Below are 27,040 nucleotides of genomic sequence, written 5' to 3'. Positions count from 1 at the left end.
TTTTAATGGCTGCACTTGTCTGTTTCCTAAATCCCTAAATGTAGGCTGCTTCATTTAAGAGGGAAAAAAACAAGAGAAGGGGATGGGACGGACGGAAGGAAGGAAGGAAGGAAGGAAGGAAGGAAGGGAGAAGGGGAGGGAGAGGAAGAAGGAGAGGAACAGTAAAAGAAAACCACCAGTCATCTTGTATGATAAAGTGGGCTCAAAATATTGAAGAACCAATAATGTTGGATACATGGGAAAGAATATGGGTAACAAATGTGAAATTCACACAAGCTCAAAACCTGAGAGAAAATTTTTATAAGATGTTCTATAGATGGCATTTAGATCCTAAAAAGCTGGCTTCTATGTATCCGAATGTACAGCCTAAATGTTGGAGGTGTGGTTCTCTCGATGCTACATATTATCATATATGGTGGACCTGCCAAAAGGTTAAGGCATTCTGGATAAAAATATGGTGGATTATGCAAAATATCTTTAAAAGAAAGATAAAGTTTACTCCTCAGTTATTCTTACTAGGTATATGTACTGACTTTACAGTGGTAGAGACCAACTTGATTCTGCACCTAATAACGGCAGCAAGACTGTTGGTGGCGCAATACTGGAAGAAGGAAGACCTGCCTACAACTCAAGAATGGACATTGAAAGTTACAAACTTAGCCGAGATGGCTAAAATATCGGCATATCTTAAAGATCACTCAAATGAGAGATATAAACGAGACTGGAAAAAATGGATTGACTATATACAAAATACATACGGGACCAAGAAATTCCAGTTAGCCTATGCTTAAGATCAGAAATGATTTAAATTGTTTAAAGTTAGCTCAGCAAGAAGAAGCTAAGATCAATGTAGAGATGTCATTAATTTCTTTATTTCTTTTTTCTCAATAGATTTTAGACTGTGTTTGTTAAAAATCCATACCGTGTATAGCAATAGCAATAGCAGTTAGACTTATATACCGCTTCATAGGGCTTTCAGCCCTCTCTAAGCGGTTTACAGAGTCAGCATATTGCCCCCAACAACAATCCGGGTCCTCATTTTACCCACCTCGGAAGGATGGAAGGCTGAGTCAACCCTGAGCTGGTGAGATTTGAACAGCCGAACTGCAGAACTGCAGTCAGCTGAAGTAGCCTGCAGTGCTGCATTTAACCACTGCGCCACCTCGGCTCTATTGTAGTGTACGGGTTCTGGGAAGTCGGGGGCGGGGAGGAGGAGGGGGTTGGGGAGGAGGGTGGAGGGAGGGAGGGGCATACATTAGGCTAGACAAGAATTTGGTGGTAAACTAGAACTATTTTGACACACAAAAAATTGTACTCCGATGTCTTACTGATTGAGGAATGATGAAATGTTTGTTTGAAAAGAAATAAAACTTTTGAACGAAAACCACCAGTCATGAAAAATCACTTATTGGGAAGTTCCTGGCCACAATGGCCACCCTGCAGGAAATTATGCATTAAACAAAAAAAGGGAGAATCAGGGAAAACAAGTTGTGCCTCTAGCCTTAAGATTGCCTGGTCCCAAAACCTGATCTGGACACCTGGTTTAATCCCAGGCGAAAAGGCAGTGGTGGAATCTCTCCTTGAGGTAGGTGATGATTCTTCGCTGGCTCAGCTGTTGGCTAGGTTAAGCTGTCCTCAGAAAGCCAACTGCAGCAGGTGAAACTCTCTCCCCAAGGGTCGGGTCGGCTAGTATATGCAGCGTTGGCGTTACGCTGCATTGCTGACAGACAAACTCCTGTTCAACATGAAGCGGAGGAAGGCTCCGTCTGAATGCTCCCCTGAGGTCGGGTTTATTTCAGGGGAGAGGTCTCGATCTCAGGAAGGAACGAATGCCTCGGTTGCAGACAATACGCAAGCAGTGAGGGTTTAACGGACAACACAAACGCAAATGAGGATTTAACAAATACACAGATTCAAACCGGGCTATTTAGAGGACTGTTTTGTTTGTTTTCCTTCCTATTCGCAGTCGAGAACAGGCAAAAAAGTAAGAAGATGGACAGGGACTAAGGCCATGATGGCAAACCTATGGCACGTGTGCCCGAAGTGGCATGCAGAGCCATGTCGCATGGCACGAGCCAACATCACCGGTTCCTCTTCCGGGTTTCTGGCATGCATGCACACAAGACGATCAGCTGCCCTTCGTACGTGCGGCAGTGCCTGAAACCGGAAGAGCAGGCCTTCCGTTTTCATGCCAGTCAGCTGACCAGCTCGTGTGCATGCATGGCAGTAACCGGAAGACTTGCTGGTCAATGTGCATGCGTGCGCCGGAAACCAGAAGTACATTTTCCGGCACATGCATGCCCCCTGGGCAATTCCTTTTCCTGGTCTTTCCAGATGAGCACTAAATGCTCCCTTTTTGGCACTCAGTGCTGAAAAGGTTCGCCGTCACTGGTGTAAGGGATACTAATGGGAATCTCCTTATCAATCAAAGGTGGCCTTCTCTAACCTCCACATATTGGCTGTTGAGGGTAAAAGTCACAAAGGATGATATCTGGGGAGCTGGGAAAAGGCTGGCTTGGGAATCACTATACAAGTGAGAACATCCAAAGTGCTCCAGAGTGACCATCTTGATGTAGCACCAAAAGACAGTTGTAGTATACTGTGTTGCCCCTACTCTTGGGCTTAGCATCAGTTGTGTATCTTCCTCTGGTTATTATGGGATTCAGGGTTTTGGATCTGTTTGTTTTTTTCTGACACCAATCAACATTAGGTGGTCATAGGCTTATAGCCATACAGCAGTGCATTATGGGTGTTATGAGGCAGTGGCTATCATTCAATCAGAGTGCTGTTCGTATTGTCTGTTGACTCCTCACCTCCATCATCCTCTTCCATTTTTTCTTTCTTTCTGAATTATTACTTCTGAAGGTCTTGTTCACCCTGCTCCTTGGGACAGAAAGAACCATGAAGAGGAAGGATGGTGACAGATCAAACTTTCCACCAAAGGGCACCAAAATCCCACATAAAAGTGATCCTTTAACTCAGTCTGGGGTATCTGTTAGCTAAGGGGGTCTCCAAACATGGTAACTTTTTAAGACTTGTGGACTTCAACTTCCAGAATTCCTCAGAGAGTTGCAGTCTCCAGGTCTGAATGTTGCCAAGTTTGAATATCCTTGCATTAGCTCCATAGAGGAAAGATACAAGGAGAAATCAGTTCATGCAAGACAATTGTTGGAAGTCAAGTAAATGTAACTCGACATGTCAACCCGTATTCCTCACAAGCATTTCGACTGAAGATTCACCTACTGGATGAGCTTGTGTTCAGAAACAGCCTTGCATTGCATACAGTGGGAAGTGTTTTGGGAGGCCAAATTGGGTTGGTAGTCCTGAGCATTTCAACATAATGGGTTTTTTAAAGTATATCTTTGCATAGGACCCAGCCAAGTGATTGGGAAAGGCTTACCTCCCCAGGTAAGAGCCCAAACTATGATGAGCTGATCACCTCCTAGAACCAGAACTTGGATGTGGAATGGTCCAGTTTCCCATCACAAGCTCAACGCATTCAACCTCAGCTCTTTCTCCCTTGAAGAATGCCACTAATGTAGCAGTTGGCCACTATCTCGCTCCTTCCAGAGCAGTTGGGAAGGCCAATCTGTTGCGGCACCCCTGAAGATGTGGAGCCAAGAAATCCAAAGCTCCATCAATGGGGCTCCCTGGGAGACTCATCATCCTGAGCTTTCAGACCCCAGGACCATAAATGGAACTGCAGGAACCCAAACAAATTTTGAGACTCGGTTGCTATCCACGACAGCATCTTTTCCAGCACTTCAAATTACAAAAAACAAAGTCTTCACAAGTTTTCAAATAAATAAAAGGAACAATTGGGGAAGTCACTTTGAAGCTTTACACAACTGTGCAGGGTCACACAGACAGTGAGACAGTCTCTTCTGCAAAGCTTCTTCTTACAATAGTCCTGAGCCAGCTGAGTGTCCTTCAGTTCCATTTCTGGAAATGAGCACAGCCAAGGCAGTTCCAGTGCTAGACTTCTGGCACCTAGAAGAGCAAAAACCATCCTTCATTGGTGATTTGCCCCATCAACTAAAGTTCCTCTTTCATACTATGTGTCAAGTCTTCTCCTGCTGTCCCCAATGCTGATTGCCCTAGTCCTGCACCAACAGCAGCAAAGGGTATCCTTCCAGCCCACCGTCTTAAGTCCATCTGATGCTGAGGAAGACATCCCCACCACAATTGCCTGCGTTCCTGCTTATAAATTATAGCGTAGCACCGTGAAATTAAGGCGAATCCCAATGGGGGAGAACAGGTACAACTGCTGAAACTTGACACCGGATGGGGGTTCATCAACACCCCATCAGCCGGGTGTCGATTGTCATACGATGCTGTGCCTCACACCAGGTTCATGAGGTGTCTCCAAATCGACCGCAACGGCAACGTGTTCCTTCTGGCAACAGATGCAATGCAAGAAGTCCGAGACGTTGTGCGTGAAGAGGCGGCGGCAGGGATGCAGGTACTGCATGAAAGAAAGCATGAAGACAATGGCCAGACAGTAGGCCACCAGCAGCTGCAGCACAAGCATGGGAGTGCAGACGTACTCGTAGAAGTCCTCCTTGAAGAAGTACCAAACCAGGAGCAGCAGGCTGTTCTCCAGTCCGCGGAACACATAGAATAAAACTAAACAGCCCCAGTTTTGGGAGCGGACAATCAGGTCTCGCCTGGACAACCTGAGCTGGACAGCTGACCAACAGAAGACATTGATGCCACCGTAGAGCACAGTGATGCAGATCAGGACAGTCAAAGTTCCCACCCGGCTGAAGTTTTTCTCCACATTCTCGGGCAGTTTGGCCCCGCTTCTCCAAAACTCAATCCACGGTAAGAAGAAGAAGACCAAGAAGTTGGCCGCCCCGACGGCCAAGCCATAGTACTTGAAGACGGTCCCAAAGAGGACCAAGATGGTGATGCGGGTGGAGATCTCCAAGCTCCTCCATAAGATGATGCAGATGAAGGCCAAGGGGTGGAGGTGGATCTTGTAGTCATCGTACTTGATCTGGATGGCCAGGGTGTTGCAGACCAAAGCGCCGTACGTGACTGAGAGTAAGCACATGCTCATCAGCACAGCTAGAAGGGAAGGAAAAAGGAAAGGTAAGCAATGAAGAGCAAACCACGATCAACTTGTAAAAATTAGAGGCGCTGGGAATCACTGCAGTGGTTAATTTACTAGTTCCAGGAGTGGGCTTCAAAAATTGCAGCAATGGGTTCGCTGCCCTGTTGCTGGGTGGGTGTGGCCATAGTGGGCGTGGCCTGGTCAGCCTCCTGCACTAGTGGTGGGTTTCAAAAATTTTTCGAACCTACTCTGTGGGAGTGGCCTCTTTTGTGGGAGTGGCTTGCCAGCCATGTGACTTGGTGGGAGTGGCTTGCCGGCCACGTGTTCTCTCTCTCTCTCTCTCTCTCTCTCTCTCTCTTGTCTCTCTGCCCCTTTTTCCTTTTTTTCTTTCATCTCTCTCTCACTTTTTCTTTCTTTCTTTCTTCCTTTCTTTCTCTTTCTCTCTCTGTGTGAGTCTGTCTGTCTGTGTGTGTATGTGTTTGTGTGTCAGTGGTGGGATTCAAAAAATTTTGGAACCTCTTCTGTAGGTGTGGCCTGCTTTCTGGTGAAACCTCTTCTAACCGGTTCGGTAGATTTGACGAACCGGTTCTACCGAACTGGTGTGAACTGGTAGGAACCCACCTCTGTCTTGCACCATGGCAGGGGGCATTTCCTTGAGCCTCCAGGAGGGCAAAAATTGTTTCCCCTGGGCTCCAGAGGCCAGAAACGGGCCCATTTCCAGATTTCCGGAACCTCCGCTAGGCCTGTTTCCCCCCCCTCTCTCTGAGCCTCCACCCAGGCGCTGCACTTACCTGGCATGATGAAGGGGCCGTGTGGAGACTCCTGGGAGGGGAGGGCTGGGCGTGGCCAGCCAGGAGTGTCATTTGGGGATTTGCCAAACTGGGCAGAATTCTAGCTAGAGGATCGCCCGAACCCGTGCAAACCCCCAGCAGCCCACCCATGATAGTCCTTGAGTAACGACAACAATTGAGTCCAAAATTGATGTTGCTAAGCTAAACATTTGCTAAATGAGTTTGCCCCATTTTACAACTTTTCTTGCCACCATTGTTAAGTGAATCACTGCAATTCTTAAATGTGTAAATATAGTTGCTAAGTGAATCTTGCCACCATTGTTAAGCGAATCATTGCCTCTGTGAAGCGAGTCATTGCAATCCTATATACATTTTCTCATTAGGTAAACCTCACTGGATTTAATGGGATTTTCGTTTCTATACGCCTGCTTTACTCCTTCAGTGTCCAAAAACTTGCTTTTTCAATGTAAACCAAAGATTTGTAAAGGTAAAGGTTGCCCTCGCACATATGTGCTAGTCGTTCCTAACTCTAAGGGGCAGTACTCATCTCTGTTTCAAAGCTCAAGAACCATCGCTGTCCGAAAATGTCTCTGTGGTCCTGTGGCTGGCATGACTAAACGCCGAAGGCGCACGGAACACTGTTACCTTCCCACCAAAGGTGGTTCCTATTTTTCTACTTGCATTTTTACATGCTTTCGAACTGCTAGGTTGGCAGAAGCTGGGACAAGTCATGGGAGCTCACTCCGTTACATGGCGCTAGAGATTCGAACTGCCGAACTGCCGACCTTTCGATTGACAAGCTCAGCATCTTAGCCACTGAGCCACTGCATCCCTCAAAAGAAACGGGGAAAGGAAAGGAGCCTGCAATTGGGAGGTGGGGAGAGAATGAAATTTGCTGTGCAGGGTGTGTCTCCTCTCTTTTCCCAGAATCCATATTAAAAGTTCACAAGGAGTTAGAGGAACAACCATATGCTGAGCTAAGCTAAAAGAAACCAGTGAGACTGGTTAGTCAAGCAGAAGAATGTCCTAGTAAAATCCAAAATACCCTTTCACCTTAATCTACACGGAGTTTTGTAGGAGCTGCGGATTCCATAGACTATTTTCTGTACAATGATGGAATTTTGGGAGCTAGTTCATTTCTTTAACCGGAACTTAGCCAAGGCTTAGCTTGGAGAGTTTTGGATATGAAAACCTGAGAGGTTTTAACTTGTGTTTCCTTCATCCAATTCTTGGTTGGGTTAAATCTGCTTAGGAGGGGTTAGAGAATCCTTGCGGAGAAATATGGAAGATATACCGAACGAGGAAATAGCACATTTTGTCGCTGACTCCTTGGCAAAGGCTAATGCAGATTTGGTTTTCAAAAATTCCCAAGCCACCCACACAAATGTACATTCAATGTCTATTAACCAAGTCTCAAACATCAGTTGTGAAACTCTTGTTTTCTATTTACAGGAACTGACGATACTCTCATACAAATATAAGGAAATACCACCCAGGATAAACGCTCTGTAAACACAAAAAATTCTCCCAGCTTCCAACTCCTGGGCAGGGGATATGAAAGTCATATACATCTCCTCTCTCAGGAAATTCCATAAAGAACATCCATTGTTTAATGGAGTGGCATGGAATGGAATGGAACGGAACGGAATAGAACAGAACAGAATGGAATAGAGTACAATAACAGAGTTGGAAGGGACATTGGAGGTCTTCTAATCCAACCCCCTACTCAGGCAGGAAACCCTATACACTTCAGACATTGCTTTAGGCAAGGATGTTGGTATTGTAGAGTGTTTTCTGAATAATACACCTTATTAAAAGGCACACACCTTTCTGAGCTTAAGCTACCAGATTCCTAATTTTCATCACACTTGGAATCCCTGTATGATTGAGCTGAACTAGTCAAGTGAATTTCTACAGTTTTTTTTTTTAAAGATTTATATGTGCTCATTTTACTACTAAACTTTGACCTGAGTTTTTACACTGATTGTTTTGTTTTATTTTTAAAATTATTTTTATTATACATTTTCCTTCGTTATCCATGACGTTTCCATTTCTTCAATGGCAGTGTGCTGTCCAAATCGAATCGGGTGTGTGCGCGCGTGTTTTTAATTTCCTTAATTATAAACTTCTAAATTAAATTTCTAAATTATAAATTACTAACTTTTGCTTCTATTTTCTAACCATTTATAAAATAGGTCCCAAGTTAAATAATACTCCGTTTCCTCTTTATCCTTAATTGTCATCGTTTAACCTGTCCATTTCGGCACAGTCTAATGTTTTCCTTATTACATTTTCATCTATAGGTATATATTTTAATATTACCTGTGATAACGGCAGCGAGAATTACGTACGGCCAAAATTGGAAAAATGAAGATACATGGATCATTTTCTAGCCCTCAAATTAAGACCACAATTCAGCCTCAAATTTATGTGGCTGAGACAGTCATGGAGTTTTTGTCCCACATTGAGACTTTTCTCGCCACATCTGTTCAGTGAATCACAATCGTTCTTAAATGAGTCACAGTGAATCTGGCTTCCCCATTCACTTGGCTTGTGAGAAAGTGGGCAGAAGGGGGTCACGTGACTCCTCGGGACACTGCAACCGTCATAAATGTGAGTCAGTTGTCAGGCATCCGAATGCAACGGTCATAAGTGTGAAAAATGGCCATGTTGCTTTTTTCAATGCCGTTGTGACTCCGAATAGTCACTACAGGAACTGTTGTTAAGTTGAGGGCTGCCTGTATATAAGACGTCAATAAAGCATCCATACATTCATTCATTTAGGAGGAAAGGAAGGGAAATTCCTGGATGGGGATTAAACTTGACATCATGCACATCTGGAAAACATCAGAATGAGGTAGGCTGTTCAAAGCACTGACTCACACTGGATCGGTTGGATGGGTGTGTTACCTGACTGCATGTTTCCAAGGTGATATCCCTCTTGGAAAGCAGATGGCAAAATGCCTTCGTGCTTGGCAATTAAAATACCTGCAGTCGATTTTATAAACACTAATTATTGGAACCACACCTCTGGGAATTGCGCAGACGCATCTATTAAAACAGGAGCAGAGAAAGCCACACCTGTTGTGGCCTGCCAGCAGAGCTGGCAACAGATTCGGACAGTGAGAAGGTTGGGGAGGAATATGGGCCAGTCCTGGAGTCTGGGGAAGGCTCTGATGAGGGCTCTGTGTTGGAGGCAGAGAGGGGGCCAGAGCCGTATGCCAGTTATCAGCTGCCTTCAGAGTCAGACTTCAGTGAGGCAGATGAACAACTGGAGCCTGTTCCCAGTGTGCGCATGCAGAGTTGCCAGATGAAGGGAACAGCTAAAGAACAGGGGTCGAACTGGGAATAAGGCCATAGGTGGAGGATGAATGGTCCCTCCCAGAGGAAATAAAAAGGGAGCGAAAGGGGAGTGGAGTTTGCAGGAGACAATTAGTTTGCTTAATTGATCCGTGACTCTCTGAGACTCTTTGCCAAGTTTTGCAGATATTGGCCTGGCAGCTCTCCGAGCCAGATAATGTCTGTGACTGTAAATCCTCCCTTGAAAGACTTTGCTGGATATGAATGAGCAAAATTCACAGTAAATTAATAGAAAGGTTTTTTGTCGGGACAAGGAGTTTGCTTCATGCTCTTGGGAAGCCTCAGTCAGAACAACACCTACTGAAATTATACACCTAGCAGAGCCCATGTTCCAGAGATTCAACTGTCAAGAATTCGCCAACCAGGTGTTTTTCTGAGCCTTTTAGGCAAATCTTTTATTTATGGGGCGCTGCAGCTTTTCTAACCTTTAAAAACAGAGGTTTTGCTGTCTAGCCTTAAAAAGGATTGTAGAATCCTCTGGAAGAGTCTAGATTGATCCCTTGAGATCTTGAGATCTTTTTACCTGCTTTTACAGACCTCTCTAAGCGGTTTACAGAGTCAGCCTCTTGCCCCCAACAATCTGGGTCCTCATTTTACCCACCTTGGAAGGATGGGAGGCTGAGTCAACCTTGAGCCTGGTGAGATTTGAACTGTTGAACTGCAGCTAGCAGCCTGCAGTCCTGCACTCTGAGCACTGCGTTACCTCGGCTCTTTTAAAAGAAATAAATAAGATAAAAATAAAAAAAAATCCGCTCTCATCGGGAGAGCAAATAAATTTTCATCCAGAAAATTCATCCAACCGTCCAGAAGTGGGTGCAGCCGTTTTTGCCCGGATTGCTAGCAGGCGGCTCCGCCCATCCACATGCACAGAAGTATCACATGCGAGCGCGATCACGCCCGAACCAGTAGTAAAAAAATTAGCAACCCACCTCTGCCACCATCCCTTCAGTTTCCTTTCCCCTCCCCATCCTTTAGCCCTGTTCTGTCCTTACCTCTGCTGGGGGGCAGGTACTGCTCTACTATAGTGACATAAAGCTGTAGGGTGAGCTGTGGGGTGGAGCCCAGGAAGGCCTGAATGACCGCCATGCGCTTGAAAGCATTGCGGTGAGTGGCCAGCCGGCGCACCAGGTGCCCCACTTCCTGCTCGATCTCGATCTCGCAGTCGCTGTGAATATGCTTCTTGCGGGTGATGGTGACGTAAGGCTCCTCCTCCCGGCCCTGGTGGTAAAACATCACTATGCACTCCAAACATCTGCACAAAAGAGAAAGAGGGGGGGGGTTATTCAGTGGCACAGTGGTTAGAGTGCAGTACTGCAGGCCACATCTGCTGACTGCAATTTGGCAGTTCAAATCCCACCAGCCTCAAGGTTGACTCAGCCTGCCATCCTTCCAAGGTCGGTAAAATGAGGACCCAGATTGTTGGGGGTAAATATGCTGTCTCTGTAAACTGCTTAGAGAGGGCTTTACACCTAAGCAGCATTGTCTGCCCGACTATGAGCAAACCCCAAGCAACTTACTTAAAAAAGTAAGGTTCTACATTTAGGCAAGAAAAAAAAATGCACAGGTACCCTATAGGTGGTATCTTGCTCAAGAGTAGTAACTGTGAGAGGGATCTTGGAGTCCTAGTGGACAACCATTTAAATATGAGCCAGCCATGTGCAGCAGCTGCCAAAAAAGCCAACCCAGTTCTAGGCTACATAAACGGATAGAATCAAGATCACGTGAAGTGTTAATACCACTTTATAAGGCCTTGGTATGGCCACACTTGGAATTCTGCATCCAATTTTGGTTGCCACGATGTAGAAAAGATGTGGAGACTCTAGAAAGAGTGCAGAGAAGGGCAACAAAGAGGATTAGGGGACTGGAGACTAAAACATATGAAGAACAGTTGCAGGAATTGGGTATGTCTAGTTTAATGAAAAGAAGGACTAGAGGAGACATGATAGCAATCTTCCCATATTTCAGGGGTTGCCACAAAGAAGAGGGAGTCAAACTATTCTCCAAGGCACCTGAGAGTAGAACAAGAAGCGATGGGTGGAAACTAATCAAGGAGAGAAGCAACTTAGAGCTGAGGAGAAATTTCCTGACAGTTAGAACAATTAATCAGTGGAACAGCTTGCCTCCAGAAGTTGTGAATGCCCCAACACTGAAAGTCTTTAAGAAGATGTTGGATAGCCATTTGTCTGAAATGGTATAGGGTTTCCTGCCTAGGCAGGGGGTTGGACTAGAAGACCTCCAAGGTCCCTTCCAACTCTGCTTTTGTATTGTAACTCTGAGACCACACAGCAGCAGCAGCAGCAGCAAGCAGCACCACTCAAGACCTCATTTCAAAAAGGAGAGAAGGAGGGAAGGGGAAGGAGGGAGGGAAGGAAGGAGGGAAGGAAGGGGAGTAGGAGAGAAGAAACGAGGGAAGGAAAGAGGGAGGGAGGGAAGGAAGGAGGGAAGGAAGGGGAGTAGGAGAGAAGAAACGAGGGAAGGAAAGAGGGAGGGAGGGAAGAAGAAGTAGGACCGTTGTAAAATAAGATGGATCTATGGGATGTTAAGAAAGCAATCTTCAAGTATATTGTCAACTGTAGGGAAAAATTGTTATAAATACATATTATTAATAACAGTTATGAGATCATATAATTGTGAATGTATATATGAAATTGATTTTTAAAAAAAAATGAAAACCACAGGAGGCTGGTCTCCTGCCATGGCAATGCAAGGAAGGAACCAGAAAGTCTCATTCCAAGATAAGCACACACTCTTATCTGCTATATTTGTGGCTTATTGTAATGGAGCACCGGAAGTCTGGACCTATCCTAGAATCCTCCCTTGTTGTTTAGGAGCAGACGCAGACCGAAACGGATTCCCTGGGGCCTTAGATATCCCACTTTCTACAGCAGCTGGGCTCAAGATTTTCCCACAGTCCCGAAGAGACCCGCCCACATTCAGCTCCCTGGGTTAAGCGTGAGACTGAAGAGCACATGCCTTCCACCAGCAGCCTGGCATGAGAGGCGAGACTGTGCTTTCTCCCGACTGACTCAGACGGAGCTTGAAATTCCTAGATTTTGCAAACCTGACAAACAGTTTCCTAGTGAGCTATGAGACAGCGAGGTTTGTAAGAAAGGCAGAGCGCAGAATTGGCCAACATCCAAATGAAACCATGACATCATGCCTTGGGAACGGACTCAAAGGTTCGTCCATGATACATTCCAGAAGGAAAAATCTTGGGGCACCTTAAGGAGCTGCAAACGTATTAAGCTTTCTGCTTCGGCGGGCCGCGTATAACTTCATTCTGATGCATCTGAAGGAGCAAGCCAGATGCAGGCAGCAATAAATTGGTTTGTCTTTGGGAAGCCGTGAGACAAGTTGTTGTTTTGGATAGAAAAGGCTAACCCAATTACCTGCTTTGGAAAAATGTTTCTTGAAAGATTTGTGTTAATCCATCTCGAAAAATAAATGCTGTGCAATCTTAAAAACAAACTTCCTAAGCCATAGTGGCTTAACTGTGATCAGTTGCAATCGGCTAGCCTTGCAGATTGTGCTATGTTAAATTGGTATGCTACACCATAAATCGTGATGTGATATCCACATGAACTGGCTCACAGAGAAGACAAGCAAGTTTTTGTATGGCTGAAGGCATCGAACTGTTTTTTTTTTAGGTTAGTCTGGTTGTTTTGCAGAGAATGAAGATGCATAAGTTCCTCTTTCTGTGCTAAATTTGTCCGTTTACTTCCTCTTCCTCTAAACTTATTTTTTTCCCTCTAAAAGGGATGTCTTCCTGCAACCCCTTGTCACCTCAAAATCCACTTTCCAGGAAAGGCAATATTTTTAATTTCTAGACAGAAAGAGCAGGAGCGTCTCCAAATCTTTCCAAAACTCTACCACTGAATTCTAGATGTGTGTGGACTAGCTGTAAGACCATGGTGGGTTTCAAGATTTTTTAGAACCTCTTCTGTAGGTGTGGCCTGCTTTGTGGGAGTGGCTTGCCAGCCATGTGATGGGTGGGAGTGGCTTGCTGGCCATGTGACTGGGTGGGAGTGGCTTCCCAGCCATGTGATGGGTGGGAGTGGCTTGCTGGCCATGTGACTGGGTGGGAGTGGCTTGCCAGCCATGTGACTGGGTGGGCATGGTCAACTTGTAAAATGTGGTGAAACTCACTTAACGCTCTTGTTTAGCAACCAAAATGTTGGCTCAGAAACTCTGAGCACGCAAGTCTTAAAGCTGTCAAGTTACAAGACTCTTGCACCCCTAACCCTTTAGAAAAAAAAATCCTAAGGATGTTCAAACTTGACAGCTTTAAGACTTGTGGACTTCAACTCCCAGAATTCCTCCTCCAGTCATGTTGGCTCAGAAACTCTGGCATTGAAGCACGCAAGTCTTAAAGCTGTCAAGTTACAAGACTCTTGCACCCCTAACCCTTTAGAAAAAAAACCACGGGGGTGTTCAAACTTGACAGCTTTAAGACTTGTGGACTTCAACTCCCAGAATTCCTCCTCCAGTCATGTTGGCTCAGAAACTCTGGCATTGAAGCACGCAAGTCTTAAAGCTGTCAAGTTACAAGACCCTTGCACCCCTAACCCTTTAGAAAAAAAACCACGGGGGTGTTCAAACTTGACAGCTTTAAGACTTGTGGACTTCAACTCCCAGAATTCCTCCTCCAGTCATGTTGGCTCAGAAACTCTGGCATTGAAGCACGCAAGTCTTAAAGCTGTCAAGTTACAAGACTCTTGCACCCCTAACCCTTTAGAAAAAAAACCACGGGGGTGTTCAAACTTGACAGCTTTAAGACTTGTGGACTTCAACTCCCAGAATTCCTCCTCCAGTCATGTTGGCTCAGAAACTCTGGCATTGAAGCACGCAAGTCTTAAAGCTGTCAAGTTACAAGAACCTTGCACCCCTAACCCTTTAGAAAAAAAACCAGGGGGGTGTTCAAACTTGACAGCTTTAAGACTTGTGGACTTCAACTCCCAGAATTCCTCCTCTCGCTCTTCATCTTGATGATGTGCGGACGGGGGGGGGATGGAGGGAGATGGAACCAGTTCTAAACGGCACGGTAGAAGAGGTTAGAACTGGCAGGAACCCACCCCTGTGTAAGACCCACACTTTATGAAATAGTTTAGTCCCGTGATGGCAAACCTATGACAGGCATTGCCACAGGTGCACAAAGAGCCTCTCTGCGGACACCCCAGCCCTCAACCCAGCCCAGCTCCACTGCATGTACATGTGTGCCTCCCACCCGCTGGTTTTCAGGTCTCTGCTGTGCATGCGCAGGGACGGGCCTTCACCGCTCTCCACAGTTTCTCCCCAGTGCGCCCTAGCTTTCTCCTGCATTCCTGCCACCCGTGCATTTTCCAGTCTTCGCAGGCTCCACACTCCACAGGTGCCTCTCCGTGGCAGGAATGGTGGAGAAAACCTGCAGAAAAACTACAAAGATCTCGAGCCCCGCACCCCGTTTTGGGCCCGAAAAGTCTCTTGCACCAACCTAGAAGCCAAAATGGGGGCCAGGGGATGGGGCACATGCACAGGGAACGTGCGCACATCGGGGGTGGGTTCCGGCCAACACTACTGCTATTTCGCTTGTGTGTGCGCTTTGTGTGCATACACTTGATACACACTGCATGCACTTGATGCGCATTGTGTAAGCTTGATGCGCGCTGTGCATGCATGCTCAGTGCAATTAAAATTGTCCTGCATACGCGCAGAACTGAAAATCAAGATGGCGCCGACCAAGGAAGCAGTTCAGGGGCGTGGCAGGCCTGGGTCATGGCTGATTCCAGTGACCAAAGCCTCCAAACCTCTACCGATTCAGTCAAACCGGTCGGAACCAGTAGGAACTCACCACTAGCGCGCATGCACGGGTGACAGGGCACATTCAGGGGGCACTCGCCAAGCATTTTGAGAATTGGGGCGTGCATGTGTGTTTTGGCCATTCAGCACCAAAAAGGTTAACCGTCACTGGCTTAGCCTATTTCCAGGGCGAGCATCACCACCAAAATTGTTATTTTTTTAGGTTGCTTCACATTCAACCCCACCCAAGCCAGAGCCTCTACCAGGCTGAAATACCTTGAAGGCTTTCACAAAAACCTTCTCATCCGCTTGGAGGGAAAGGGAGGTGCGGCATGCAAACAGCCAGCCTTAGAAAAGGGTTCTTTGTTGACCTCCCGATGCTGAAAATAGAGCCTCAGACAAGCCAGCTCTGTTCTCGTTGATGCAGGAATGGCTGGTGGAGCTAAAACCGACGGGTAGAACAGAGCGCAAAGAGAGAACAAGGGAGGGGGGCGGACAGTTGGACCTCGTCTCGTCTCCTGGCTCCAATCGGAGTGATACTGGCTGGCTGGCGGACACATCGGATGCTGAGAGCAAACAAATAGTGAGGGAGTGGGAAGATCCCACTGGTGTATTTTCTGAAGGAGCCTGCAGAAGAAGGGGGTAAAAGCAGCCATCCTTTGCAGGAGACTAAGATGTTTTGGTACCCTACCAAAGATCTAAAAAAGATGTTGAGACTCTAGAAAGAGTGCAGAGAAGGGCAACAAAGAAGATTGGGGGACTGGAGGCTAAAACAGATGAAGAACGGTTGCAGGAACTGGGTATGTCTAGTTTAATGGAAAGAAGGATTAAGGGAAACACGATAGCAGTGTTCCAATATCTCAGGGGCTGCCACAAAGAAGAGGGAGTCAAGCTATTCTCCAAAGCACCAGAAGGCAGGACAAGAAGCAATGCGTGGAAACTGATCAAGGAGAGAAGTAACTTAGAACTAAGGAGAAATTTCCTGACAGAATAATTAATCATTGGAACAGCTTGCCTCCAGAAGTTGTGAATGCTCCAACACTGGATGTTTTTAAGAGGAGATTGGACAACCACTTGTCTGAAGTGGTGTAGGATTTCCTGCCTAAGCAGGAGGTTGGACTAGAAGACCTCCAAGGTCCCTTCCAGGTCATTCATTCTATTCTACATTTTTCTGGGATGATAGGAACCTCTGGACTCTACTCGCAGCACCAAGGTTAGGATGGTTAATTCGTTTTATACAAACACACCTAGAGTCCTTCCATGGTGCTCTCCATCTGTTCTGAAGATCAATTTTGTGCTGGCTAGGGATTATGAGTTGATCTCTAGAACTGACCGCTTTGATCGCCTTGTAGTCCAAGGGACTCGCAGGAGTCTTTTCCAACACCATGGTTCAAAGGTCAAATTCTTTGGCACTCAGCCTTCCTTATGGCCCAACTTTCACAGCCATCCATTGCAACTGGGAAAACCATAGCCTTGACTATACACACTTTTGTTGGCAGGGTGATGTCTCTGCTTTGTAGTATGCTGTCTAGATTTGCCATAGCTTTCCTTCCCAGGAGCAAGCGTCTTTTAATTTCTTGGGTGCAGCCCACATCTGCGGTGATTTTGGAGCCCAGGAAAATAAAATCTGTCACTACCTCCATTTCTTCCTCATCTATTTGCCAGGAATTGAGAGAGCGGATGCCATGATCTTAGTTTTCTTAATGTTGAGTTTCAAGCCAACTTTTGCACTCTCCTCCTTCACCCGTATCAAAAGGCTCTTTAGTTCCTCTTTACTTCCTGACATTAGAGTAGTATTATCTGCATATCTGAGGTTTCATAAGGCCAAATCCTGAAGAGGAAACTCAACTACTTTGGCCACCTAATGAGAAGGAAGGACTCACTGGAGCAGAACCTAATGCTGGGAACGATGGAGGGCAAAATAAGAAGGGGAAAGCAGAGAATGAGGTGGCTGGATGGAGTCACTGAAGTAGTAAGCATGAACTTAAATGGACTCCAGAGGATAGTAGAGGACAGGAAGGCCTGGAGGAAGGTTGTCCATGGGGTCGCAATGGATCGGACTCGACTTTGCAACTAACAACAACAAGGGATTATGGGAGCTAAACTCCAATCCACCTGGGAGGTATCCCTTTGAAGGAATTCATAGAATTCAGCCCTCCGGTTTCCAGCATTGAAACATCTCTGCAAACTAGGATAGAAAAACAGGGAGATCTAATTGTTTTATGCTGGTGGTCTTTAGGTCAAGGGCTTCAAACCACATTTCCCAAACAAGCAAGGCCAGGGCAGGCAATTGGGAGAAGCTAGAACAAAACCTTGGACTCGGTTCAAGTTTCAGAAAAATACAGCAACTCTTATTATTCCCCATCATCTTAACCCCTTCCTTTCCTCGGCTCCGCTAAAAAAACCATTCTTTAGTGGCAAAAGTTTGAAGCTGGGAGTGATGCAAGGAAGGTTTTGCAGGAAACTCCTCCATTTGAGGGCAAAATTTTCTTCATGTAGAGTCCTTTCCATGCTGTTTTTCTTGGCAATAATAAGGAAACGCTTTGCTTTGCCTGTCGCGGATTTGATTTGTTGTGATTTCATTTCAAACTGCCCAGTCTAGCTCAAAGCTCCTGGAATGTCCTATCTCGGCTAAACCTGATGCAATTGGCTGCAGGGCTGTTGTCTACCGAGACTTCTGCGATTGGGAAAGAGTTTGCTTAGTGATAAATAGTTGAAATGGTTTGGTCTAATAATGGATTGCTAGCAGCTAACCTTGAGCTTTGTACAAAGCTAAATTCCTTACCTTTTATCTATCTTGAACCAGGGGTGGGTTCCTGCCAGTTCTAACCTCTTCTATAGAAGAGGTTCCACAAATCTACCGTGCCGTTTAGAACCGGTTCCAGCTCCCTCCCCTTCCCCCCCGCCCGTCCGCACATCATCAAGATGAAGAGCGAGAGGAGGAATTCTGGGAGTTGAAGTCCACAAGTCTTAAAGCTGCCAACTTTGAACACTCCTGGGTTTTTTTTTCTAAAGGGTTAGGGGTGCAAGGGTCTTGCAACTTGACAACTTTAAGACTTGCGTGCTTCAAATGCCAGAGTTTCTGAGCCAACATTTTGGTTGCTAAGTAAGAGCGTTGTTAAGTGAGTTTCACCATATTTTACAAGTTGGCCACGCCCACTCAGTCACATGGCCGGCAAGCCACTCCCATCCAGTCACATGGCCAACAAGCCACTCCCACAAAGCAGGCCACACCTACAGAAGAGGTTCTAAAAAATTTTGAAACCCACCACTGTCTTGAACCTACCGAGTGGAGAAGTTCCTCCTCGTGTACATCTTGAATCTGCAACCCACCAAAATCATTGGCCTAATTGCAACTTCCAGAATTAGAACAGAGAGCTAAAATACTTCCCTTTGCCCCACCCAATAGTTTCCTATAGGTCATGCCCCAAGACAATCAGACCTGTCCACTTTCTATTCAGCTGATCTCTCTATCATGCTCCAGTTCTACATAGAGTTCTACAGAGGAATGATTTTAGTCTGTCATCTGCACCTCTATAACTGTCTGGTTTGGTTCTGCAACCCAATAAGACAGACACAGATTTCAACGGATAATTAGAACTGCAGAAAAAACAATGGCTACCAACCTGCCTTCCATTGAGGACCAGTATGCTACACGAGTCAAAAAGAGGGCTGTGAAAATATCTACACACCCATCACATCCTGGACATAAATAGTTTCAACTCCTACCCTCAAAACGGCGCTATAGAGCACTGCACACCAAGATAACTAGACAAAATACCAGTTTTTTCCCGTCACTCTGCTAAGCAAATAATTCCCTCAGCACTGTCAAACTATTTACTAAGTCTGCATTACTATTACTATTAGTCTTCTCAGTATTCCTATCACCCATCTCCTCCCACTTATGACTGCAAGACCGTAACTTTGTTGTTTGATTTATATTGATATTGTTTCCTGATTGCTTATTTGTATCCTATGACTATCATTTAAGTGTTGTACCTTATGATTCTTGGCAAATGTATCTTGTCTTTTTATGTACACTGAGAGCATCTGCAGCAAAGACAAATTCCTTGTGTGTCCAATCACACTTGGCCAATAAAGAATTATCTTCTCTTCTCTTTTCTTCTCTTCATATTCTATTCTATTCTATTCTATTATTCTATTCAAATGGCCATCTAGCACAAGATCAACGTAGATGGCCTCACAATTAGGGTTGTCTCTTAGAAAGAATCAAGAAGCAGACTGGGATGGAAAACTATGACTCCTAACGGTTGAAAACTGGAGCTCAGTAATTCTGCAACCAAATCTGGAAATCCTCAATTTCCAACCTCAATTAAAAAAAAAAAAAAAAGCAATTCAGAGATGAGCATGGTCCAGGAAGCAACTTGGGGAAGACGTTACTCCAGAGGTTGAAGCAAGTGTGAGAAAGCAGCTCAGGATAACCCCGCCTTGACTTTGTTTACTATAAGAAGAGACAGAAAGAAGCTCGGGCAGAATTTCCAGAATTTCTCTTTTTATGGCCTACTGTATTATTTATAGGTTATTCCTGGAATCCCCACGGCACCTGGCCTGGTCTGGTTTGAAGGTTTGACCTTCTGAAATAAACTGAGAAAGTCCAGCCAGCTTTTCACTTGAGTTAGAGTGTCTTTTCTGTTCCAATGTAATGTTTACCTTATTTTTTATCTTCATGGGCAATGAGAGTGTTATCAATTTGATGAAGCCTGATCAGATACGTTCTCTAAATAAATAGGCCCTTATTTTTAAAAGCTGGCCAAATCCTTCTGGCTCCTATTTCAAGTGATCTGGAAAGGACATTGGTTGGTCCTCTTCTGGTTTAATAATGTATACCGCTGGTCTTTGACCGTAATAAAGATTTTACTTACTTACTTACTTACTTCTGGTTTAAAGATTAACATGATATCAGGCACCTTCAAGCAGGGTGGATTTGATTCAAATCAAGTCAATTTAAGTCATTTAAATCACTAGTAAAAAGGCTTGATTTAAATCGATTCACTTTAAATCATGATTTTGAAAGAGCAACTGTCATCTCCGTCCCTCAGCGACTCCTCCTCTGACCTGTTGTTGAATGAGTCACCGACAGTCCCAATATGGCAGAATATACAGCCTCCTCATTCTACATAACTAAGTTCCGTTCCACACTGAATAAACTAAATTATTAATGAATCTTAAATAGAAAATTATCTTTAGGGTTTTTTTTATTCCAGAAGCATTTTGTGAAAATAAATTTGATAAAAATAAAAATAAACCGATTTAAATTTTAAAATATCTGACTTAAATTTTTAAAATTCATTTTTTTGGATTTTTTTTTTTTAATCATCAATTTTTATCCTGTCTTCAAGGAAATGTGGACAAGGACTCCAGGTGGGTGTTTTTACTGGTTTCTGGAATCATCAATAATAAGAATAGCAATAGCACCAGTGGCAGGTTTCAATTTATTTTACTACCGCTGAGCTCATGGGCTCGCATGAAGCTTCTGTGCATGCGCAGAAGCATCTGGGTGGGTGGGCGGAGCCTCCCACCAGCACTACTACAGGTTCGCCTGATCCGGGGAGAATCAGCAGAAACCCACCTCTGAATAGCACCTAGATTTATTTATACGTCACTCATAGTGTTTTACAGAACTCTCTGGGCAGTTATGTCAGCATCTTGTCCCCAAACAATCTGAGTCCTCATTTTACCTCAGAAGGATGGAAGGCTGAGTCAACTTTGAGGCAGTCAGGATCGAACTCCAGGATGTGGACAGAGTTTGCCTGCAATGCTGTATTCTAACCATTGCGCCACCACTAAAAGATTTAACTGGGTTCCTTGGTAGCTGAGCGGGGTATACATGGTATGGAAACTGGGCCATAGGAAGAAGAAAGGGGAAGTGTGGGGAAGAGTTCATTGAGTGTGACAGAAGCCCCACTTCTCTCAAAATAACACCTCAAGTGTCATGATGTCACCAAGGCAATGCTGCAATTTTGTTTTGTCAACCTAGATTTCAAGTTCAGCCTGTTAATATCGTCAGAGGAAAAATTGAGTCAACAAGCAACCTCTCATCTTGAATTTTTTTAAAAAAAGAAGCAAAGAAAGTTGACAGGGGGAATATTTCACATGACCAAGAACAGAGGAATTTACAAACACCCATTTAAAGGGGGACAATTCATCCTTTTGGCTAGAAAACCCCCCAAACAATTTGGTCAACAGGTGGAGCTTAATAATCTCACACCAACAGAGAGTTTTGACACTTTCATTTTGTTTTGATCCAATATCAATTTTATTCTTAACTACTTTAGCAATAGCAATAGCAATAGCAGTTAGACTTATATACCACTTCATAGGGCTTTCAGCCCTCTCTAAGCGGTTTACAGAGTCAGCATCTTGCCCCCACAGTCTGGGTCCTCATTTCACCCACCTCGGAAGGATGGAAGGCTGAGTCAACCTTGAGCCGGTGAGATTTGAACCGCTGAACTGCAGATAGCAGTCAGCTGAAGTGGCCTGCAGTCCTGCACTCTAACCACTGTGCCACCTCGGCTCAGTACTTTGTCACTAATATATAGAAGAATGGGTCCATAATTTGCAAATAGATTTAATAGTTTAAAATTTTGGGGAGGGCCTGTTTTGCATGGGGTGGGAACTAATGTCATAATAATGTATTAATCAGTATTCAACTAGGGAGGATAAATGTGCATAAATGTTGTCCTTTTTTGGATGCACCTTTTTCTTTTTTTAATATTTTGATGGTTTGGTTTTTTTTTTTTTTTTTCCCTTTGGATTTTTCAGCAGTGTTGTATTTTGCATTTTAACTTTTGTCTTGAATAAAATAAAAAGACATGCCAAAAGAATCTCACACCTCCAGCACGGTGCCCTACTTTTTAGTTCCTAGATTAGATGGGGTCTCCCGCTTGAGCAGTGGGTTGGACTAGAAGACCTCCAAGGTCCCTTCCGACTCTGTTATTCTGTTTCCTGGAGTTCTCATCTTCCACACATGGCCATCACCCTCGATGCTAGTTAGCTCTGCAAAGACATTCTACGCCTCTCCTAACTTCGGGCGTACAGTATCTTCAGCTCTAGCAGGTCCCAAGGGCATTTGAGCATGCTAAACATTCTGAGAAGATCACATTTCCTCCTGGCGAAAGGGCAGAAGCTTCCATCCTGATCAACATTCCTCTGCAGAGGACATTGGCTTCCAAACTGGGCCTGCCTCTTGGCTTCTAGCATGCTCCGAGCAAAAAAAAAATCAAGGACAAATAGCCAGAACCACACTTAGCAAAATGAGCATGGCGGGTAGGATGGGAGCAAGGAAGACACACGGCTGATCTGGGAACTAATTCTTAAAGCAAGATACTTTTTATGATTGCATTTCTCAACTTTGGCACTTTTAAGATGACGAGAGTTCCAATGGAAGAGAATATTTGCATCTCAGGGTTGAACTGTGGGTCCTTGTTTTCTTGCAGACGTTTTATTACCAAAGTAGGTAACATCATCAGGGCTAGTAGGGAAAGGGGGCTTGCTCTCTTTTTATATTCTAATGGCATTTTATATTGTATATGTGGCATTTTATATTGTAATTGTGGCACTTTATATTGTAATTGTGGCATTTTATATTATTAGGGGCATAACATGGGAGGAAAGCTCACTCCTACGATAATGTTAACTCATTGGGCAATGAAACATCTGCAAGAAAACAATGAGGCTCAAAAAGCACCAAGGACTCCAACTGTCTGGAGTTCAACTCCCATGGCTGGCTGGGAAATTCTGGACATTGAATCCCAGACATCTTAGTTTTGAGAAAGTTGGGGTTTAGGAACTCAGACTGGAGGAAGACTTTAGTTCTCACATTCAAATCAACATTTTCCAAGTTGAGCTGCCATTTTGACTCCGCCCTTTCTCGTCTTAAGAAGCACAAAGCAGAACATGTAGATCACTCCATTTTGGCCTGGTTGGGATGCAGATGGGGTCCTGGGTTTAGCATCCAGCTAGCCACTTATGAGAGATAAAACCAGAGGTGGTATTCAGCAAGTTCTAACCAGCTCTGGAGAACCGGTAGCAGACATTTTGAGTAGTTCAGAGAACCGGCAAATACCGCCTCTGACTGGCACCGCCCCCATCTATTCTCTGCCTCCCGAGTCCCAGCTGATCGGGAGGGAATGGGGATTTTGCAGTAATCTTCCCCTGCCACGCCCACCAAGCCACCTCCCACCAAGCCATGCCACGCACACCAAGCCAAGCCCACAGAACCAGTACTAAAAAAAATTTGAATCCCACCACTGGATAAAACCCTGATTTAAATATTTGGAGCCATGTGTGATTCTGACCCATTAATGGTTTATTCCACAAAGGAACAGTGGCTGTAGTAATGCATGAGCCTCACTTCTCACTTCTCACCTCCCTTCTCTTAATTTCTCACAAGCTCCAAGCATCCCAAGGCATTTGGAGACAACTTGAAGCCAAATGTGGATTCTGGGCATGGTAATTCCTGCACAGTTGGGGAAGAGAAGCCTAACTGAACCCAGCTTGCGGATTCTGGGTATGGTAGTCCCTGCACAACTGGAGGAAGACACCCTAACTGAGCTCCACTTGTGGATTCTGGGCATGGTAGTCCCTGCACAGTTGAGGGGAAGACAGGCCTCCTTGAACCCCAAGTTGAGGAGCCAAGTTTTGCGATGGGGAGGAGAGGAAGCGCTGTCCCCAGCTCACCTGATGGGGGGTCCCAGGAGCACCAGGTGCATGAAGAGGATGAAGGGCTTGTCGCTGGTCAAGTCCCGGTTGACGAAGATGAGGGTCAGCTGGACCATGACGGAGGAGAGGAGCATCAAGAGCAGCGTCAGGACCATCCAGAACTGGTCGTTGGAGCGGCTGTAGGAGGCGGTCACCACGCAGGCCGAGGCCAGCTCCCCGCAGTACAGGAGGGTGGTGAAGATGATGCCCAGCGGCGGGTTAGTCCTGGTCACCGCCTGCGAGGCCACTCTGCGCAAAAGCTTGCGGGGACGGTTTGGGCTCCTTCCACGGGAGACGTGGTCGGAGCATTCTTCCACCGAAGAATCCGCCTCCGCCGCCACTTTCGCACGGCCCATGCCTCCCGCAGCTGCTCCAGCCCGGGGCGGTTCAAACCCCGCACCCAAAAAGAAAACCCACAAAGGACCCTCCCGTTGCAACTGAGACATCCACCTGCTCCCCCTCCCTTGTCCCCTTCAGCCACTTTTCAAAGGGGAGCCCAGGCAGCTGATGGGGAAACGGCCGGCGGGGCCAACGAAGCGCCCCAGCAAAGCGTAGGCGCCGGCAAGCTCGGGCTTTGCAAACGCGTCCATTTCACAGGCGGAGGAAAGGCAAGACTGAGTCCGCGGCTAGTCCCGAGCGCTGGGAAGGGCGGCGGGGCAAGGCGAGAGCAGCTCAAGCAAGGGGAAGCGAGCGCCGAGCCCCCCGGGGCCGGTTCCCCCCCCCTCCGCTAATCTCCGGCTCTGGGGTGGTCAAATCCACGCAAGCCCCCGTGGGAAGCTCCGCGTCTCGCGTCTCCGTGGAGGGCGGGCGGCTCCTCTTCGAGACCCGGAGCCCGCGGGCTCCTCCTTGCCGACCCCGGCGGGGCGCGAGCGGCAGCTGCTTGCGAGCGGAGCCCGGACGGCCACGCACTCCTCCGTCCGCCCGCTCGCTCGGCTTGATCCGGAGCCGGGAAAACAGGTGTGTCTGCTCCGGCTCGGGGAGGCGAAACCGGGTCCTAGCGCACGCCCTGCTCGGCAGCGCCAGCCTCCTGGCTTCCAGTCGCGGGGAGTTCCTCGGTCGCTGCTTGGAACCGGGTGGATCAGGCGTCAGGACTTGCCAAAAGAGGCCTGAGACTAGGTTTCACCGGTTGGGCTTCGGACTGCTCCGCGACAAGTTATAGGCGGCTGGACGTGAGCCAGCATCTGCTAAAAGAAGTGGTGGTGGGGGGGAGAAGAGGTAATGTAAACAAGTAATTTCAGAATGAGACTTAAAAGACCTTTTTCCCCTTCTGCCCCACAAATCCTTCTGCTATTAATTAGCAACAGCACTTAGATTTATATAAATGCTTTCCGGCCCTCTCCAAAGGGTTTACAGAGCATATTGCCCCCCAACAATCTGGGTCCTCAGCATCATTTGAAAAGAGGCCATCCTTCAGGCTTAAATCCGTAGATGGGGGCCCTGGGGATGCTTGGGTCTTGCGTTAAAATCCAGATGTTTTAAAGCTTGGCTTATTTTTTCTTTGCATGCATTGATATAAGGAGCAACCCTTAACCTGCTAGCATAGTAGTAGTAGCACAGCCTTTATTGTCACTGTAGATCATCTTATACCAGCAGTTACCAAATAGTGGTCTGTAGACCACTGGTGGCCCGCAAGAAAATTTAGGTGGTCCGCAGAAAAATTATTTGCTTTTCTTATATTGCACTCAATGCTATTTATCTTTTTTTAAAAAAAAAAATCCATATTAGTGATCCACGGAATTTAAAATTATGAATTTAGTATTCCCTGAGGTCCGAAAAGTTGGTGACCCCTGATCTATACAACAAAATTGGTTTGAAATTAAAAAATTGGCCCCAAATTGTTGGAAATGCAAAAAAAAAAAAAAAAAAAGACCAGGCACCTTTTATCATATGTGGTGGACATGCAATGAGGCAAAAAAAATAATAATACTGGAAAATGCTACAATTGTGGTTGGAACAATTGGTGGGAGGCAAAATTTTGTTCAAACCAGAAATTTTTCTCCTAGGGATACTACCGGAGGGGTATAAGAAAGATGTGCTTTATCTAATTATACATGTACTAACTGTGGCCGTGACCCATCAAAACCGCGGTCCACAAAAGCGCGCTCGACGAAAGCGCGCATTTGACGTCATCACAGCGCGACGAAAAAAATTAAAAATTGAAATAAAAATAAAATTAAAGCAAGCCGATTCACATAAAGCTAAGGGTTAGGGTTAGGGTTAGGGTTAGGGTTAGGTTAAGGGTTAGGGTTAGGTTTAGAGCGTTAGGGTTACGTTTAGCGTTAGGTTAAGGGTTAGCGTTAGGTTTAGCGTTAGGTTAACGGTTAGGTTTAGGGTTAGATTTAGGGTTAGGTTAAGGGTTAGGTTTAGGGTTAGGTTTAGGGTTAGGTTGTGGGGGGGTTAGGGTAAGGTTTTTGCTTTATTTTTACATTTATCGATCACAGCGCGATGTTTTCGTCGCGCTGTAATGACGTCACGTATGCGCTTTCGTCGAGCGCGCTTTTGTCTACCGCGGTTTTGTGGTGGAACCACTGTGGCACGTATAACTTTTGCGCAGTATTGGAAAAAAAGAAAATACACCATCAGAGTTAGATATATTTAGGAAAACTTTGGCCTGTGCGGAAGCAGATAGGCTCACGCTTGAACTAAAAAATAAAGGGGAATCGGAATATTACAAAGTCTGGAACAGATTTTATGATTGGTATAAGACAAGGTGACAAGACTGGAACAAACAGTAAATAATGTGATTGGATAGAAGGATAGATAATGTATTAAGTAGGCTATTAGTTATTGGATGAGATTATCTGTATATAATGTGATTGTATGGTCACTACGACTTCACGGTGCTGCACTGTTTTGAATGTAAAAACAATAAAAATATATTTTTTAAAAAAGAAATTGGTTTGGAATTAGCATGAAAATGCACAGACAATGAAACAAGAGCATATGGAGCTAATGGAGATAATAGAAGAGATGGGCAACTGATTTGTCCACAAACATCACATTTATCCCGGGGGGGGGCAGTTAACTCGTTAGGTATCCTCTGGAGCAGTGGTGGGTTTCAAAAATTGTTCGAACCTACTCTGTGGGTGTGGCCTCCTTTGTGGGAGTGGCTTGCCATCCATGTGACTGGATGGGTGTGGCTTGCCGCCCATGTGACCAGATATGAAGATGCCAACCACACTTGTCAGAACCACCTTAAATTAGCTCACACACAGCACTGGCATGCATAAGAATATGATGTAAACTTGTTTTTTAAAAGGCATCTTTGGTTCGCGTTAAAACAACTTCAACACACGCAATGTTCTGATTATACCACAAACGCAGTAGTCATCCTTAA

At 45.6% G+C, this 27,040-nt stretch overlaps 1 protein-coding gene across 1 annotated transcript; it reads right to left on the bottom strand.

Annotated features, from left to right (window-relative positions):
• Positions 1 to 1,312: 1,312 nt before the first annotated feature.
• Positions 1,313 to 25,043, bottom strand: XKRX (XK related X-linked). Its single transcript, XM_032228677.1, has 3 exons — positions 23,683 to 25,043; positions 10,200 to 10,459; positions 1,313 to 5,070 (listed from the first exon to the last, which is right to left on the bottom strand). Exons 1-3 carry the CDS (start codon positions 24,147 to 24,149, stop codon positions 4,325 to 4,327), a joined length of 1,473 nt encoding a protein of 490 aa, XP_032084568.1. The 5' UTR covers positions 24,150 to 25,043; the 3' UTR covers positions 1,313 to 4,324.
• Between the last annotated feature and the right edge of the window lie 1,997 nt (positions 25,044 to 27,040).

This window comes from Thamnophis elegans, chromosome 12 (assembly GCF_009769535.1).
Source record: "Thamnophis elegans isolate rThaEle1 chromosome 12, rThaEle1.pri, whole genome shotgun sequence".
NCBI lineage: Eukaryota > Metazoa > Chordata > Lepidosauria > Squamata > Colubridae > Thamnophis > Thamnophis elegans.
This window is presented reverse-complemented; position numbering and strand designations above follow the sequence as displayed.